This window comes from Phascolarctos cinereus, unplaced genomic scaffold (assembly GCF_003287225.1).
Source record: "Phascolarctos cinereus isolate Bilbo 61053 unplaced genomic scaffold, phaCin_HiC Scaffold_2;HRSCAF=192, whole genome shotgun sequence".
Taxonomy (NCBI): domain Eukaryota; kingdom Metazoa; phylum Chordata; class Mammalia; order Diprotodontia; family Phascolarctidae; genus Phascolarctos; species Phascolarctos cinereus.
The window spans coordinates 18,322,800-18,341,324 of record NW_027555625.1 but is presented as its reverse complement, the minus strand read 5'-3'; the positions used below and the strand labels follow the sequence as shown (position 1 = coordinate 18,341,324).

General features: G+C 39.6%; 1 protein-coding gene across 5 annotated transcripts in view; it reads left to right on the top strand.

The window, feature by feature from the left end:
* CDCA2 (cell division cycle associated 2) overlaps positions 1–13,908 on the top strand; it is a 48,550-nt gene extending 34,642 nt beyond the window's left edge. Inside the window, exons 11-17 of one of the 5 annotated variants that reach the window (XR_002327299.1) lie at positions 1,062–1,140; positions 4,458–4,546; positions 5,689–5,826; positions 7,589–7,763; positions 10,576–11,892; positions 13,333–13,362; positions 13,519–13,908. Coding sequence is in view for 1 of the 5 variants with exons in the window: in XM_021001162.2 (XP_020856821.1) it covers positions 1,062–1,140; positions 4,458–4,546; positions 5,668–5,826; positions 7,589–7,763; positions 10,576–11,861 (1,788 nt within the window). In the remaining 4 variants the exon portion in view is untranslated. Of the gene's footprint in view, positions 1–1,061; positions 1,141–4,457; positions 4,547–5,667; positions 5,827–7,588; positions 7,764–10,575; positions 11,936–13,332; positions 13,363–13,518 lie in introns of all 5 variants that reach the window. The other 4 variants (XR_002327298.1, XR_002327296.1, XR_002327297.1 and 1 more) reach the window with 4 other exon arrangements.
* Positions 13,909–18,525: the final 4,617 nt, after the last annotated feature.

The following is an 18,525-nucleotide window of genomic DNA, read 5'->3' as shown; positions in this document are numbered from 1 at the left end:
AAACCAATTATATTGAAATACTGTTATCAGTTAAAAAGTTAAGAAATGCCAAGTTAAGAATCCCTGGTTTAAAATATTAATGTTTAGTTATGTAATGTTTTTTATATTTGAGGTTCTAATGCTGTGCATGACTAACTTAGATTCACATATGCCTGAAATATTTGACTATTTCCAATGAAGTTATTCTCATGAGATCTTGTGGGAAAATTAAGAATGTTAAATATATAGGTTCCCATTGTAAGCTGTATCCCTAAAATGAGATATCTTTGGAACTTATGCATACACAACACGCGCACACACACACACACACACACACAGAGTGAGAGAAATCATCATTACCTCTTCTCATCAGACAGATTTTTGGGGGAGGAGGGAGAGGAAGTTCAGCCTATGATAGGACCAGTAAGATTTAGGATTATTGAATCTAAAGCCATTTTTCATACTGTATATCATATATATCAATATTTCATATTGTATTAGTAGTTTATTATGTTCAAGAAGGACTTTTCTAATGTTTCTTGGGGATGTAAGGAAAGTGATTTTTCACAAATAAAACATAGTAGACAAGACATATTGTCACTTATAATTGTAAATTTTTTATTTTGATGTATTGCATATATCAGTAAACTCAATTTACTGACAAAGTACCAGAAAATACATTTTTCTGTCATTATAATAGCGTAAATATAGTGCTTTACTGTTTACTAAGGAAAAGGAAGTACAAGCTTATTATGTTTTATTTAGTACTGGGTATTTATGTATTATTTAGATTTTATAGATTTAGGAAAGTGAAACTTCCAGAAGTGACATGCTTTCCCTAAGGTAGAAATGGCTGAGTTCCAGGATCCTTCCCACATCTGCCTCTCCTGCTTCTTTCTTCCTTTCTTAGCGAACGTTTGCAGCCTCTCTTTTCTGACTTGTTGTATTAGGGAGATTAAGTTAAGTAAATTTGGATCACTCCTCATCCAGGCCTCTTTATTTGTCATCAGTTTTTCACCTTATCATCTGCTAAATATGGGTCTTAATTTTCCTCCCATTCCTTTCAACTCCACTTTGTCCAGGTAAACATGGAGCCACTTGAAGTGTCTTTTGCAGTCCTAGGACCTGCTACTGATTCTTCATCCTCTGAAACTCTTGAAGGTATGGTTTGTGTTTTTTAATGCAATTTTTAGTGTCCTCTTAAACAAGTAGTGAAGGATAAAACAAATACAACTCCCCTACTGTCGCAGTGACTCTGAAGATGTTATCTTTGGAGACTTTTAAGAGCTGTAGTAAGAGTTCTCTTAAAGAGACCATCCTCAGTCCAACAGCAGGAAATCTTGTTAGCTAAGTATTTGCTGTAGTAGTTAAATTTTAAAGGCAGTGAAGTCCAAGTGAGGGAGATAGCCATCCTGCCAAAGGCTCTCAGATGCTCCCAGTCCTGAGTTGATACTCCTAGCAGCTAGCTCCAGCCCCACTGACCAGCTAACCCGGGAGAACGACGGGGGTCCTCCTCGGTCTTTCCTCATGGCTGCTTCCTGGTTCGGATAGGAACCTGTGACTCCCCTTTATGGGGCAGACCTCAGAGAATTCTAGTGAGGAGGAAGAGAGAGCTGTATAAAGAGACCACTGCGGAGGTGCCGGGAACCCACTAATCAGGACAGACTTTAACCAGACGTGCACAGAAAATGGAAGCCAGAGCAGGTCAGTCATGCCACGGAGGATGACGTCGGCAGTGCCTGGCCTCTAAGAACGACGGCAGGAGCCTGAGGAGGAAAGCTGAGGGTCACAGTTTTTACCTATGTTAGGGAAAGAAGGAGATCGATAGGCCTGCTTTTCTTGGTGAATGACGCAGTTGTGGGGCCAAAGAGAGAAGTGCTCCTCCATTCTTACTTGGCTTCTGTTTTCTCTGGCAAGGAGAAGAGGTTTTTGCATGGGAAAAGACAAAACCAAAATGGCTAAATGTGGAGAGTTACACAAGGAATATGCAAGGAGCATTTAGCCATCCATGAGTTTAAGGTCATCCAGGCTGCTGAAGGCATGGACAGGTGTCAGTGCTAGCCACTGGGAGGGCTCTTTCCAAGTGTGGAGAATAGGAGAATTAATGGAGTCTGCACAGACCCACCAGCCAGCACGAGGCATCGTTGGAGGCGCAGCTTCAGAAAGTGAACTGATCCTTCCTGTCCAGGAACTTGGATTCAGTTAGAGCGAGGCAGCGCATGAGCAGCGTCAATACCAGGAGGGAGGAGTAGCCGCTGGGATCTGGAAAGGCTTTCTTCTGGAGGACTAGTGCTTGATCTGCATTCGGGAAGGAGTGCGTCCAGGCCCCAGGGACGTGTGGTGCAGAGGCAGGGAGGCAGGACAGCGAAGTGTTGGCAGCCATGGAGTAGACTGTCCAGTGAGGCTGAGGCCAGTGGTGGGGAGGGCCTTCGATGCCAGGCAGCGAAGATTCTGCTTTATTCTAAAGGATGTGAGGAAGTCGCTACTTAACTTCAGTGACAGGAAAAAGAACAGTTAATGCCAGATTTGCCTTAGAAGGGCTGTTAGAAAGTATTTTGACAGGGTTAACTAAGTTGGTAGACCAGGAGGATGGTGCCACAGACCAAATTTACCTGTATGGAAAAGACAAAGAGGTGTGGGCTTCGGGAAACTCCAGCTAGATCATTCAGAAGGCCTTGAATGGCAAAGACACAAGAGAGGAGGAGGAGGAGTTAACGCTAGTGGTTCAGTGTGTGTTTGAAAGGACGATGGAGTTGTCCAGAGGAGTTCTGCAAGTTAGTGCCGTGTCCATGTTCCATATCTCTGGTTCCTGCCTGCAAAGACTACAGAGATGCATTCTCTCTTCTTATCTCTTGGGCACAAACTTGGTCATTCTAATTACACAGCACTGCTTCTTCTCTCTTTTTTAATTTTTTTTGGTTCCTTCCATTGACATTGTGGTGATCCATGTCTGTACTATTTTTCTGGGGCTTACTTTATACGATATCAGTTTTGTAAAAAAGTCTGCTCATTGAGCTGGGATTGTGAGACCCACCCCTCAGAGGTATTACACCCTGTAAGAATCTAGTTTAGGAACTGAGATTTCATCTGGAAAGAAAGACTGGAAAGGGCTCATGATAGCTCGCTTTAAGTATGAGAAAGCTTGCCAACAACAGAGAGATCAGACCTGTTCTGATTGTCCCTGGAGGGCAGTGCTGGGGACAGCGAATGAAAGTCACAGAGATCTCAGGCTTAATGTCAGAAGAAAATGTGTGACGGTTGGACCTGTCCACATGTGGATGAGCAGCCCCCTTGGTATGTTCCAGGTGATGGAGGACTGCCAAGAAAGACCAAATACATGCCCACTTGAACTTGGTCATCACTTAGGTTCCTTCCAAGTCCTAAGTTACTGTGATAGCAGCATCCTGAGCATAACTACAGTGCCCCTGGCAAGTATATGGACCTGGAAAAGGCTAAGGATTATCTAGTCTCCTCCATTTTACTGATGAGAAAATTGACCTCAGGAAGACTTGATTTGATTAAGATGGCACATAAGTAGAGAACCCTAAATATAAGACATCTCTGGACCATCTAGAGTGGCCTCAATCTTCTTTATCTGGCCACTATTTAAGACATTTTAATATCAAAATGATGAACTGAATCAAAATTTTACAAAAAACTATGTAAATCAGTTACCAGTACTAAAAGTATAGTATCCAAATGCAGTTTAATTCAATAGATATTTATTAATTGCTCACTATGTACAGGGTGGGTGCTATATTACATGCAAAAGATGGAAAGACATGAAAAATGTCTGCCCAGAAAGAGCTTACATTCTATTCATTCATTATTAGCATGTCATTGTGTTGACTGCTGCTTGAAATCAGAACACAATACATTTTTACCTTAGCAAACACATTATGGTATCTGTAGCATGTTTTAATTTATGTGTTAACACATTGCTTTCTTTTTGGTAACGTATTAAATAGTTCTACTATTTCAATCTGTTAATACATGGAAGTGACCTTGGAATCTTTAAGGCTCTATCATCAGAGCACAGACTTTGGCAAAAGCCTGCCAGGCTGGAAGGGCTGTAAGTACAGGTCCAGTTACAGTCTTAGTTTGCCAAGACGCAGATAATTTTGACTCATCGCTGGAAGACTGGCTGACTGCGCAGTGGTGATTTCTTTTATTATGATTTGTACCTAAGGTGTAGAAGCATTATACTGTAAATTGGAAGTCAATGCTCCTGCAGTGATAAAACAGTATTGGGTGGTCTTCAGAAAGGTCAAGTTTCATTGTGCTCAGTAGATGTACCTGGTTTCTGTACCTGGTTTCTAAACTTATCTTGGGTATCTAGAAGGTGTCAGGATAGCAATACATTCATCACATCGAAAGTTATTATGAGTTCAGTGTGTCAGTGTGTGTGAGGGGACCTCTTTTTGTTATTAGGCAGCTTAATTAAAATCCTGATCTTGCCTTGTATTTTACTCATTCAGACACTGATGCTGTTAATTCTTCAAATAAGTGTGAAAAAATTTCCCCTTCCAAAGTTGATAGGATAACACGATCCTCTAGCAAAAGGAAGGTAAGATGTTTTTGGTTTTTTGTTCTGTTTGTATTTTTTTGTTTGGTTTGGTTTTTTGGTTAGGCAATGGGGTTAAGTGACTTGCCCAGGGTCACACAGCTAGTAAGTGTTATGTGTCTGAGGTCGGATTTGAACTCAGCTCTTCGTGACTCCAGGGCCAGAGCTCTATTCACTGTGCCACCTAGCTGCCCCCCATTTGTATTTTTTTTAGCGTAACACTTTTACTTGAAGCTTTGATTGTTAGTAGACTTTTGAGTGAAAAAAATTTCTTTATGAAATGAATGTTTTTTTTCTTTCCTTCCATTTTCTAATGGAAGGAATTCCAGTCCTTTTTGATTGGATTCCAATGAAGTCTCTTAAAAAAGAAATCCTTTCAAATGTGATATTTTCTCCAGTACTTGTTAATGTAGCAAGCAGGTGATCTAGTTTAAAGAAAACTTTGTTTCAATTTAGAGTTTTTTACCTTTTTTTTGGAGCTGTATTGTCCTGAAATTTTAGTGGGGTGCAGGCAACCTTGGGGTGGTGAGATCTAAACAAGAGTGCTAAGTACCTGCTTCATCAATAAAATCTATTAAACAATGTTCTTTCTGTTTTAATAATTCAAATTTAATTGCAGTTGAACTTTCTATAAAGTTGAATTAATGGAATTTTATTTGTAATTTCAAAAGATTAGCCCCTCCTCCTAATTTTTATTCTATGAGTATTCAGGGTAGCAAATACTGGATTTGTAAACCATACCTAATCCAATAGATTCTGATTCTTTTTTTTTTTAATTGACAAATCAATTATTAGTTTATTCCTTCTTTTCCTTAAATGTGTGATTGGTATAATAGATGATACAGCCCTGGCTTTGTGTGTCAGTTCAAGATCAGGTTGGAAACTTTGAGGTGATTGCAGTGGATCATTCCAGCCATTTTCTCCTTTTAAGTCTTAAAATCAGTTACCATCTTGTGGTGGTGTTTGAGGGGAAAGTAGCAGCTGGAAGGGTAAGAGGCAGTGTAGCAGAAAAAAAAGAAAAAAGAAAATTATGTGATTGACACAATGTGCTTTTTTCCCCCCAGTGTTTTAGTTAACAACGGACACGAGCGTTTTAAAGCTTAATATTGTCTTTCTAACTTCAGATTTTATATTTGCTACAGCAGTCAGGTCATGTTACTGAAGAGGCTGATTTTAGCAACCTAGTTAGCACAGATGTTAAGCGTGAGAGAGAAAGGAAATGCAGTAAGAAGAAAGCACCAAGAACAAAGAACAGTAACAGAACAGCATCAAAAAAGATGCAGGTAAGTGTGTGCCGCCCTGGCCCTTGCCCCAGGTCACAGCTGAGTGGAGTCTGCCAGGCAGCCTGTTCGTTACCTGCTCTTGCTGTGGTCATTCAGCAGCACGGCGCGTCTGCTCCTCTGTGACCACTCTCCCTAAGTAGTGGGAGGGAGCCAGAGTGGCCTTGGTTACTCAGTGCTGCACATTCCCATTTCCTCCGGCTCTCCTCCATCACATGCTTCCCAGGCTCTTTGTATTCCTGCTTTTCTTGCCTCTTCCTTGTCCTTGGGCTGGTCACTATTACTCTTTTAACAAGTATTTCCCACAGTACTCCAGGTTTGATACTTGTCGTCAAGAAGTCTAGCATAACACTGGACTTTTCCTAGTAAGACCTAAAAAATATTCTCTTTTTTAGCAGCCACATATTACTTTTGACTCATGTTAAACTTGTGTTTTGAATGTCCATTTTGTCCTTTCTTACACATTGGTTATTGAAACTAGCTTTCTGTCATAGACAGATTTCATGCCAGCCTAGACCTGTAGAAAAGCACCCCCTAAAGTGGAGATTTGAGCTGTGTTCATTACAGTAGCTCAGAATGTTGCAAAAAAGGAGCAGCCTTGGAATTGGAGGCCTAGTTCCGGCTTTAGGACCCTGGGCAAGTTCATTGAGCCTCCCCTAGCCTGCTTATCCCTCTGTAAAGTAGTCACAGTACCCCAACTACACTTTTAAATATCGTGGTGATGATCAAACAGTGTACTTTGTAACGTACAGCACTATGTCAATGTATTATTATTGTAGTTACTAATAATAATGTATAATAAATATCCAGCCCACTTCTCACTGTATGATCCCTAAGGCTATAAGGGAAAACTGTCAGGTACTTTGTAGAAATAAAAAACAACTTTTAAAAATTCTAGATGAAGTTGTGCTGTGTATTGTTTTGACATACCTCTCTTCCTTGAATTAGAATTGTGGCAGCTCACATCTCCACAGGTGGAGGCACATTCTTTCCAACTGCGTGTTATAACCCACCTCTGCCTTTTCCGTCTTGGCCTGCTGCCTCGCTCTGTTCTCCTGCCCACATTTCATGGGGGTCCGATGTGGCCTAACACATCAGGAGCCTTTGGAGCACTCAGGCCAGAGGACCTTGTTTGCTCACGTGTCTCTGGTGATAATCTTGATTACTACTCCTTCTGCAAAATTATTGTTTGGTAATTGTCCTTCGGGTGTCCTTCAACTTTAGGTTTCTGGAAACTATGCTGTTGCAAGACTTGTAACCATTCAACATTACCAAGACACTTAAGATCACTAGAGTCATTGTGTAGTTTCCTAAAAGCAATCCAGGCCTTTCTCTTGTTTCTGTTCAATTCTGAGTCTAGCTTTTTATCATTTCATAGTATCTCTCTGAGATGGATGTGCTGCTGCCAGCTAGATTCTATGGGTTGTCTATCCAGTTGTGCCTGTCCTTGTCTGAACAATAAGCATTCTTTTATCTATTTTTCGTTTTCATATGTAGAAAATGAAGCAAAATTCTTTTGAGTCTCTTTGGTTCTGATTTGGAAGACTCTGCAAGGTTCTGAGACTTGATAGAATTGGAGCAGCGATTTCAGCTGCAAACCAGGAACGGGCCCATCATTATCTAGAGTGGGGATGACTGGTTGAAAATTGTTCAGGCATATGAAGGCAACCTAATAAAGAATTTGAGTGATAGAGATAATGTAAAAATTATGAAGAATGATAACACTACTTCTGTTTTGGTTACAATGTTTTATACATTTTCTTAGGTGTTAAAAAATTGCAGAAGGAGGAAAGGAAAAGTAAAGAGGTTACAGAAATCTTTCTGTGGCCTAAGAGAGGTAGCCTCTAAGAAACCTCTTCTGAGTCCTATTCCTGAGATCCCCGAGACCCCTTCTACAACAACACCCAGTACACAGAGAATGCCGATTCTGTGGTACTCAGGTATATAGTACTTTTCCTTTTGTTTCTTGGTTAGTCATTTTAAAACATGAAATATGACAGTGTAGCTGCTTCTGTCAATGTGGGTGAGTAAGTTAAGATTTCAGTCCATTTCTACCCCATCCTGCATCATTCATGCCCATATTTATTCTCTTCTGAATGATCCACAGGCATAAAAATTGCTCAACAAACATCTGTTGACCACTTAACCGTGTGTTGGACATACTAATGTAACTGTGCCCTGAAGGACTTTGAATTTCTCCAAGAGGTTGTGCTGCAGCCTGAGGAGGAAGCAGTGGCTGGGGAATAGGGCTCCAGGCTCCCCAGCCTTTTCCTGACCCTCTGCCCAAGTGGCTTTCAGTTAACTTACCTCTATCCCGTTGATAGAAAAGACTCTGTGTACAGTTAGCCATGTATTTGGACATGAGAAATAAATTAGTTTTAGTTTGCCTTTCTAGGGGGTGAGGGGTTAGCAGTGGGGGTGACTGCTTATTCTTTTTTCCAGCTCAATATAAAAAGTTTTTCACATCTTCATTAAAAAAAATTGGTTTTGTTCAGTTGGAATCATTTCTTCAACTGATACTGACTGTTTTGAGATACACTAACCCTTTCCCACCCTGCCCCTGCTGCCCAATCTTTCTCTCTCCAATCCATAACATTTTTCGCTACTACTTTTAGAATATTTCAGTAGATTCATCCTAAATATTTACCATGTAATCCCCAGACCCACTTGACAAGCTTCTTATATCAGATTGGGAAACTGATCTAGGAAATCAGAGAGTTTGTGAGTGGGACATGGGGCTATGCATTCATAGTATCTGCAGTAGTAATCATAATAGTGAATTTGATTCTTATTCGCTGAACAAGAAGGGGAGGAGGTGGCCATACTAGATGTGGTGTCCTATTGGATGGCCTGGTGTGGGACTGCTGAGTATGGAGGAATGTAATAAGGATTGATTCGTGTTCCAATTCATTTGAATCTTCACTGATTTTTTTTTCATTTTACCTAAGACTGTTATTACACTAAGGGTAATCAGCTCCTCTAAAGCACATTGAAATCAAGCCATTACTACTTTCCTTATAACTGTCTGAAGACTGAAACTTTTATGATAATTTTCAAGGCGAATAACTTTTGATGTGTATTTTAAGGAAGCATTTGGCTCATTTATATTCAGTCCATTTTTTTTGGTGGGACTTAGAATTTCATCACTGTTAGGGAATCTCTGGTGATACGGATCAAATCCCTGGTAACTTAATTACTTAGAGTTACCTCCCACACTGAGAGGTTAAATGACTTCTCTGTCATCACAGAGTGAGTACAAAGCAAAACCAAGACTTGAACCCTGGTTTTCTAGCCTCTAAGACCAGCCATTAGGCCACACTGTCTCTAGTTATTCACAAAATTACTAGTTTGGATTCTGAGAATCCCATGTATTTAATATCAAGCATCTTCTAGGATTCAGAGTACCACTGTGCTCTGTAAAGACCATATTACAGTGAAAGTCTTCAATTTAAACGCTAAATTTTTAAAGATTGGCTCCCTGATTTAGAGAGGTCTGATCTGCAACCATGTTTCCAAATTAAAATGGTCTTCCTTAAGATGTAGGAGGTACTTCTTCCTTTACTGGATGTCGTCACATCAGACAAAAGCTAGTTGTCCGTTTGTTTTCTAGAGGGGAGAGTTCCTTGAACATTAAGCTTCACAGTACCTTATATATATATATATATATATATATATATGTTCAAAAATAACTTCCAGTTTTTTTACTGATTAAATCCCACCTATTTGTTATCAAAGCTTTATATAATTATTTTTTCAATAGTTGGTTCAGTTCCCCTCTCTCTTGCTTTCTTCTCCAAACTATGTATCTAAACATGATGCATTGGAAATAAATTATTGGATGGAATTTGATGAGAGACAGCACCATAGTGGATCTAGTACAGATAGTTTATTATTGGAAATACCAAAATATTTGGTCACTGTACAGTTTAATCCCTAATTGGATCCACTGATGTAATATGATAAAAGGATTTAGTAGAGGAATTCATTTTAAAATTTTACCTCTTCTCCAGTACATAAGTAGGACTTCATGAAAACTTGATAAATATGTATGTGTCTGTGAAATTGTATAAATAACCCCACTTACATAGACTCGGGCTACCCCATGCTAATACTGAATTATGTCTTACATTACTTTGTGCTGGGTTCTTTTATTAGCCAGGTAGAGAGGACTGATCTTTTCCATTTCATTTTTTGTGGTAACAATTTAGGATTACAGAGTTAGAACACTTAGACTGGACAATGTAGTAGCAATTCTCTGTAATTAAGTGTTATGTTGTGACTTATCTGTGATAGTTAAATGGATGAAGAAACCCTATGAAAGAATGCAGAAAATCTGATTTTAGTCCTGTCTTTATTACTGATCTGAGACACTTTAGCCATTTTTCTCTGTTTCAACTCCTTGGTCATGTCTCCATACGTGACAGACATGGGTTTTGCACAAGTTGGTGGAATCCATGAAGGAAGTATATCACTAGAAAAGCATTTATAGAATTGAAATGTTTTCATGAGCTAGACAATATTGATTGACTCGTTCAACACGTATTTTGGGTACCTCACCTCTTGTCATGAGGGAGAAATAGGAGGTAGCCAAGGAGAGTGTATCCTCTGTGACGGGTGGAAGATTTGGTAGGTTATCTTGCAAGACAGAATAGGGTGGTGCATCATGGTTTTACAAGGTACAGAACACAAGGTGTATACAAGCAACAGTTTTTAAAGTTTTAACTTTGTTTTTCATTGTTACTTTTTTGTCAGATTGTCTTGATTTGCCAAAAGAGGATTACAACACTTCCAAAGATAGAGATAAAGATGCCATGAACTCTGACCCAAATAAATCAGTTGGAAAACCCAGAAGTAGATATTTGCCCCAGAACCCGGAAACCTTGGCTCCATCTTACAAAGAAGAAGACACCTCTGAATGTTTCAGTTCTGATAGAGAAAATGACCCACCCTTTGGTCTTGTGACTTTTGAACAGGGTTCAAATGCAAGTACAATAGCAGCTTATGGAAGTGGCCGTGTTCAATGTGCCAACAAGCTGGAGCATCAAGACCACGCAGAGAAAAGGACTAAGAACCGAGACATCTGTCTTCTTTCTCCAGCGTTAACTCTTGCAGTAGAAGAAGAAATGACTCCAGGTGTCCCACAGTCCAGTTGTTTTCTGTTGCAGCCCCTGCAGTCTGCCGCTGTTATTCCAAATATGGAAAGTGTTTGTGAATCTGAAGGTGTTGATGACACACAGCACGTCGAAGAGCTGAGCACATCCTGTGAAGAGCAAAAAGATGCTTTAATAGCCTCTGAAGGAAGACCGAAGAGCAGTCATTCAGCAGATGCTCCAAAGGCAGAATTGAGTCATCGAGAAGATGCTGTCATAGATGAAGATGGGGAACAAATCCTGAGTCATGGCCAAGAGTTGAAACAAAGAAAACCAGAAGCAAACAGTGGCATCTTGACTTACAAAAATCTTATAAAGAGGCGGAGAAGAAGCTCTATTTATTGTCCAGCTGATGAGAACATCCATTTTGAAGAACCTGGGAATCAGTCTCCTACCTGCCGTCCGATGGAAGAATCTGACAGTTCTGAACTCTTTAACAATTTAACCGAGTCTATCAAACAAGCTTTTAGGAGATTAAACGCTAGTGGAACAAGAGTAAGACGCAGCACAAGACTGAGAAGAAATTCAGAAAGTCAGGGTCTCATTTGGGTTTCACTTCCAGGCCCCTCTACTTCCTCTGCTTCTCACAAAGCCAAAAGGAGGACAGTGTGTTTGTCTACTACCAGAGAATTTGAAGATCTGTCCTACACACAAGGGCCCTGTCTCTTGTCTTCTATCTCAGACAGAGAAAACTCTGAGAATGATTCTGTGTCTGATGCTTCTCATGGAGCCAGGAGGAAGAGCTTTTGTGTGTCTGCTTTTTCAGAGACCAGACGTGCCTCTCGACCCAAATACTACAGGAAAACAAGCTGTTCTCATAGGAATGAGGAAAACCACCCAAATGACTTAGAAAAAATGGAAGTATTGGAGAATCCAAACAATTTCTGACATTTCCAGCATTCGTTTTATGAGGGGGAAGGTAACTCTATATGTTTAAGAGATATCTACATCTGACTAATTAGGTAATTAGAAAAAATACTTGTAATTGATATTATTCAGAGATAGAAGGGGCTTTGAGTAAATTGGAATCAAATTAACCTTAGGTTATAAAAGACATAAGAAGGGTGAGTGTTGACTTTTAAAACACTGTAAGAAGACTAAGACAGTTTTTCTAAATATGAAAATGCATCCATTCATAAAATTTTATCTAGGAAGTAAAGAACAATTTTTTAGGCAGTTGATAAAAAAAAGTTTTGTCTATCTCCAATGAAAATTGTACATAAAATTATTAAAATCCAATATGAAATATATGCTTATTTAAAATAGTTTTTCCAGTGACTTGTTTTCAAAAAATAAATGCACCACTGAGGATTTTTTTTTTAAATGAGCTCAACAAGAAGGCATTGTTTGCTCTTAACCAAGCTGTCTGTATCTCTTCAGATATATATGTGGTTGGCTAAGATGTAGTGTTTTGTAATTCTTGGTGCTAAGATCACCCAGACAGTTACAGCTAACTCAGAAGCTTATTGAAAATTTTCTTCACAACATGAAGTGATGCTATCATGGTTTAATTTTCAGCAGCAGCTTTTAAATGATCTTAATTGGTTGGGCCCAAGAAAAATATTCTGCTGGTGTGTGGATGGTATTAGATCTCAGCTTGCTCTTAAAAAGCAGCGTCCTTTCCTTTATCCCTTGGCATTTCCACTCGGGAGTTTCGGCTAGCACTGGCTTGAGTTTAGCTTTTCTTTGTTGAGGTGTAGTCTCATCAGTCCCTAGGTGAATGGGCATGAGGACTTTGTAAGACTGAAAAAACTCTGGTATGTCTTGAACTTATAAAAATCCATGTAAATCATTGTGTCATTAAACAGTTTTCTTTGAAGTCCTATTAAACCTTTTTGCCTTAATAGCAGAAACTTGTTAACAAATAGAACTCTTTATAAATAACACAACAAGGAAAAAACTCCTGCCGTGATGGAGCATTTTTTCTCTTCTGTAAAGAGACTGCCGTTACCTTCTTGGCACCAGTAGGTCTGGGACCCCTGCTGTTAAGACTAATGTATTTTACATTAACACTCGGAGTGATCCCAACTCCTGCTAAAGGGTGGATTGTTTCCAAAGCTTGGTTTTTGGCAATATAAAACATTTATGGACTTTTTTTTTCTGTTTATGGTTGATATGGTTAGCAAATCATCTGTATCTAAAAAAAAGTACTCGATTTTCTGTTATTTTTTTTTCCAAACAAATTTACTCTGTAGCTCTCAATATTTTATCAATCTTTTGTTTCTTAATTGTTTAGCATGAAAGTAAAACCTCTTCTGATATAATCTATAATGTTTCAGTTTTCTCTAGTCTAATGCAGCATCAGATGACTTTTATGTTTATGAAATAAAATAGAATTTTCTCTCTTTTCAATTCCCAGCCTTTACTAACAGGGAGGGGAAAATATTCGGTATGTATATGTTTCCTTTATCTCTTCCTGATCTTTCGCTGTAAACTTGTTTGTCTTTTTATGACTAAAGATGAAAATGAAATGTATTGTATGCACTTTTGAATTACTATTGCTTTCAAAATGTTTCATTCTAAATATTTTACTTGGTTTCTACAGATAACAATAGGCAGTTTTCCCAAAAACAGAAGATCTGAAGAATAAAAGCAACTTAGAAGCAATTTCATCCAACAAACTCTGTGTTGTAAAGATTTTAAATGTTAAGATTTCTGTGTTTGATCATGCTTGTTTGCTTTTACTGTTTTTTCATGGGTGGTAAAAACGAAGATCATGATGTACTTATGTTGTGTTCATTTTTTCTGACTAACTTGCTTCCGAACATCTTTACTGTTAGTACATTTTCTTGAAATCTCCCTGTATCCTAAAAATTTTAAGTTAGACTCTTTGAATTGCTTTTTATGTTGATGTAAATTCTCATTTGTACCAGAAGATGGCAGCCTGACCTGAGACTTTTTGTGTATTTAATTATAAATCCAGGGCAACACCTGATTATTCTTGTGTGTTTGTTCCTTAAATTATTCCCCAATTATTTGGTGTGAAATAAGACTTCTAATAGTTAAGCTGGGCACCTTTCTGGCAAGTCAGCCTCTGACAGCTTCCCACACTGATGTCTTGGTTGGTTTTCTTATGCCTCCCGCCCTCACCCCTGCTCCTGCTTTTTGCTGCTCTGCTTTCCCCAGTCTTCTTCTGAGTCTTGCCCCCTACCTTTACTCCCCTTCTGCAGAGGGTGCCCTGGTTGCCAGGTTCAGGTTCCATGCTTAGCTCCAGTAATCTTCGTTTAGCTTGACACAGACACAAAATTGGGGAGGTTGTTTGTAATAGGTTTTAAAGATAGCCCTTGATCACAGCTGATTTATTTAAATTTGGGGGGGTCTGGGGAGGTACAGGGACAGCCACAGGTTACATGAATGGATCTCCAACTGGAACACTCAGCTAGAAATACTTGTTTTCTTACTCTCTACCTACATTGGAAAGAAGCAAGTCACATGGAAACAAGCTGATGTAGCTAATGCACGTTGGGTCCAAAACCCCAAATGGACTCCCCACAACCTGTATGTGGAGATCAGGGCATGTTCTTTATAACCTCCTTCCATTTCTGGGCCTGCTGGGGAGCCAGTTAATCCTGCCACTTGCTGTCCCTGTCTTGTTGGGGGTGGTTATACTACGTTAGAGTTCTCTACTTTAAAAACTGGTCTTTTCTCTATCTGGTAGTTTGGTTCAGTTTTCCTTTTTCCCTTGTTTGGAGTAATTCCTCCTCCTCTTCTCCCCTGCCCCCAGTAGGGGATAGGAAGGAGACAATCTTAGGTCACACTTAGACAGAAGAAAGGAGCTTTCAAGGCCTTAACATGCCAGAAGTCTGGTGGGGATAATTGACATCAGTAGAGAGCTACACTACTTACTATCCCCAAGAAATCTAGGGTCAATGGACCCATTAGAGAAATAGAGAAAAGAACCTGAGTGATCTGAGGTATACTTGGAGTGTTATTCCTGCTAACCTGGCATTGTTTCTTTTCATTAGTTTGGCAAATAATTGCTGGATTAAAAAAGAGGGAAAAATTATATTTCATCCATTTTACTGGACTTTAGTGAGCAGAAACTACTTTTTAAAAATAAAGTTTGAAAAACATCAGAAAAAAATCGACTAACTGGAAGATAGTTATTAACTTTCTAAGAATTTTAGTTGAATTTTGAAAATAAATTGCTTTTCACTCTTCTTGGGCTTTACTCAACATTTTTTTGTTGTTTTGTTATTAAATGTTTTACTGTGAGCTGGAATGCCAGCTTCGCACAGCAAACTTCTCTGGTTTTAGTCCAACCAGATAGATTATGCATAGTTTTACATTGTCTATACTCATACTTCATTCACACTAATCTTAAAAAGTTAGCTAATGTTTGTCAAGCCATAATCACAAACTTTGAAAAACTTTAATAGGAGGAGGGTAGGGATTCTGTAGGATTTTGTAATTGCTGTTTATCTTTCATAGCTCTTCAGGACATTTCTGCTCTAAATATGGCTTAATATAGATAAGACTGGTTCCTTTGCAGTTACAAAATTCAAACGTGTAGCGGGGCTTATAAATCAGGAAGGACAACTGGGATATAATCAGGTGACGTTTTCCCACTCAAATACTAGTTGCACATAGCTGAGGCATTTATTTGAGGTCTGGTCACTTTAATTTTGTGAAACAGTTGATCAGTTTCATGCTTTAGTTGTAATGATAGCTTGCTATGTATAAAACATTTCGTTCAATCCTCAGCTTTGCAAGGCAAAGGTAGTAGAACGTCTCGCATTTTACAGATGAGAAAAGAGATTAAATGGTTCAGTTATTTCGTGACTCAAGTGACAGACCTGTAATGCAAGTGCAGGATTTTTTGTATGAGACAGGAGGAAGTTACTCGGGACTTTTCAAACATGTGATAGAGGCAACGTGGTGTGTGCCGGCTCTGAATTCCTTCCCTGCTTGTTACTAACTGGGTGACCTCAGTCCAGGCACTAGACCTCTCTAAGCCTCAGTTTCCCCATCTGTCAGGAATTTGTTTTAGCTGGGGCCCTTTTTAGGAGCCCATTTTATCCTTGTGTTTTCAGCCAAAGAGGTTCTGTGAAGTCTCTGGTAATGTAACATTCATAATTTTAATCCAGTCCATAAGTAATATCCCATGGCAAGACATTCCGTTCAATTAACAAGCAATTTGTCAATGATCCCTGATGTATCTGTAATCTCCATGTACTGCTGGTCTTAGGACTCCTTTACATTCATAAAAATTATTGAGAACCTCAAAGAGCTTTTGATTGTGGGGGTTACATTTATCCATTTCTAGTGGAAATTAAAATGTTTTATGATGAGAATAGTTTTGACCTCAGACTGAAGGGTCCCTGGATTTCGAGAACTTCTGATCTAGGCGGTTGTAACTCCTCTACAACGCTGCATCCTGTGGTATTGTCAGGCAACTAGCACTCATTAAGCACCTACTATTTGCCAAGGGTTAGGAATACAAAGAAGGGCAAAACACTGCTTTCAAGTAACACAATCTAATGGGAGAGCACTTGTGAACAACTATGCAAACAAGATGTTCAGTCGTTTCCAACTGTGACCCCATTTGGGGTTTTCTTGGCAAAGAGACTGGAGTAGTTTTACCATTTTTTTCTCCGGTTCATGTTAAAGATAAGGAAACTGAGGCAAACATGGTTAAGTGACTTGCCCAGGGTCATACAACTAGTGTCTGAAGCCACATTTGAGCTCAGGTCTTATTGACTCCAAGTCTGGTGCTCTGTCCTCCGAACTACCTGGGGATTTTCTGAGAGGGAAGGAGCTATGAAGGACTGGGAAAAGCTTCTTGCGGAAGGTAGGAGTTTTAGCTGAGACCAAAGGAGGCCGGAAAGTGAAAATAAGAAAGGAAAACATGCCAGGACAGCCAGTGAGGATGCTCAGAGATGGAGTGCTTTGTGTGAGGAACAGCCAGCAATGAGGCCTAGGTCCCTGGATCAATGAGTAAGCAGACTAGAAAGGTAGGAAGAGGCCAGATGATGAAAGGCTTTGAAAGCCAAACAGGATTTTGTCTACCTCTTAATCTTTTCCCCAAGGATCCACTGTAGAGAAGAGGCCTTCCTTTGGGTTTTTGGTATATCCAAGATCTTGACACCTTTTCCCATCTTTTCCAGTTATGCATGTCCTCAATAATGCCCTCAGTGTCACTTCTGTGTGCAAGTCACCATTGAGAACATGCTAATTATATGCATCTCATATCTCCTTTGCCATTTATGAACCTTATAGAGTTTCCTCAATATCTAGGCAGGTTTCTTAGAGTTCCAGGTTCATCTAATCCAACTTCAAAATCTGTCCAAGATACACATGTTCACAGAAGGAATTAATGGGCCACCCATGTACTTACTTGTATGTAAGAGTTTGGACAATGTAATAATTGTTATCCACTTTGTTTTCCCAGGATAGATGGTTAGACAATCAAGCGTTTCTGAGAAGTTTTTGCTGATGAGGTTTTGATGTGCTCCCAGGCTTGATGCAGTTAGTATAGTATCTGAATTGGAGTAACTAGTGAATCTCATCATGAGTTTTTGCAGTCATATCCAACTCTTCTTTGCCGTATGGTCTATTACTGTCCATGAGCTTTTCTTGGTTAAAGATACTGGAATGCTTTGTCATTTCCTTCTTGAGTGGATTAAAGGAAACAAGTTAAGTGGCTTGCCTAGGGTCATATAGCTAGTAAAGCTCAGGTGAGATTAGAACCTAGGTCTTCCTGACTCCAGGCCCACTGCTTTATCCACTGAGCCATCTAGCTGTCCGTCATGGGTAGGATAGCTCTTTGCTTGAACTCTTCCTAGAACATTATGATGCTAGCCAATGCCTTCTGTCATGATACTACCTCTTGCCTGCACTATTTCAAATGGCCTCCTATTTGGTCTCCCTGTCTCCAGTCTCGACCTGCCAATTTATCCTCCACATAGCTCTCAAAGTGATTTTCTTGAAGCTTATATCTGTTATCCCTGCTCAGAAAATGCCAGCTAGACCCCTGTTACCTTTAGGATCCAAGGAAAACTGATATTTAAATCCCATCACAAACTGGTTCCCACCTACCTTTCCAGGCTCGTCATGTTTCATCTCCTTTTAAGCAATGCAGGTTCCAGCTAGACTCACCAATTTGTTCTTTTTGTACAGTATTCCACCTCCTTTTCATAGGCTGTCCCCCACAATAAAAATGCCTTTCTTCTTCAGCTCCATTTCCTAGAAGCCACGATCATTCCTTCCTCCAAGGTCCTGTACATCTAGTTCTGAATTTACAGTCTCATGAACAAAAGCCTTGCTTTGGAAGGAGTTTATGTTCTACTAGGGTGTTAGATCATGTGCATAAATAAATATGGGAGATAGAGACTGAACCTATGATTTCATGTGTATAGGCACCCTCAATTCAGGTGGACATCTCTTCAGCTTATATTCTTAGCTGCTCTAGGTTTAGTGACAACTAGTATGTGTTGGGGTGAGGCTTGAACGTAGGCCTTCCTGTCTTGGAATGGCTATCCGCTAAGCCACACTACCCACGATTTGAGATGCAGAGAACAAAAAAGTTCAGAAGAGCAAAGCAAGGCAGTTT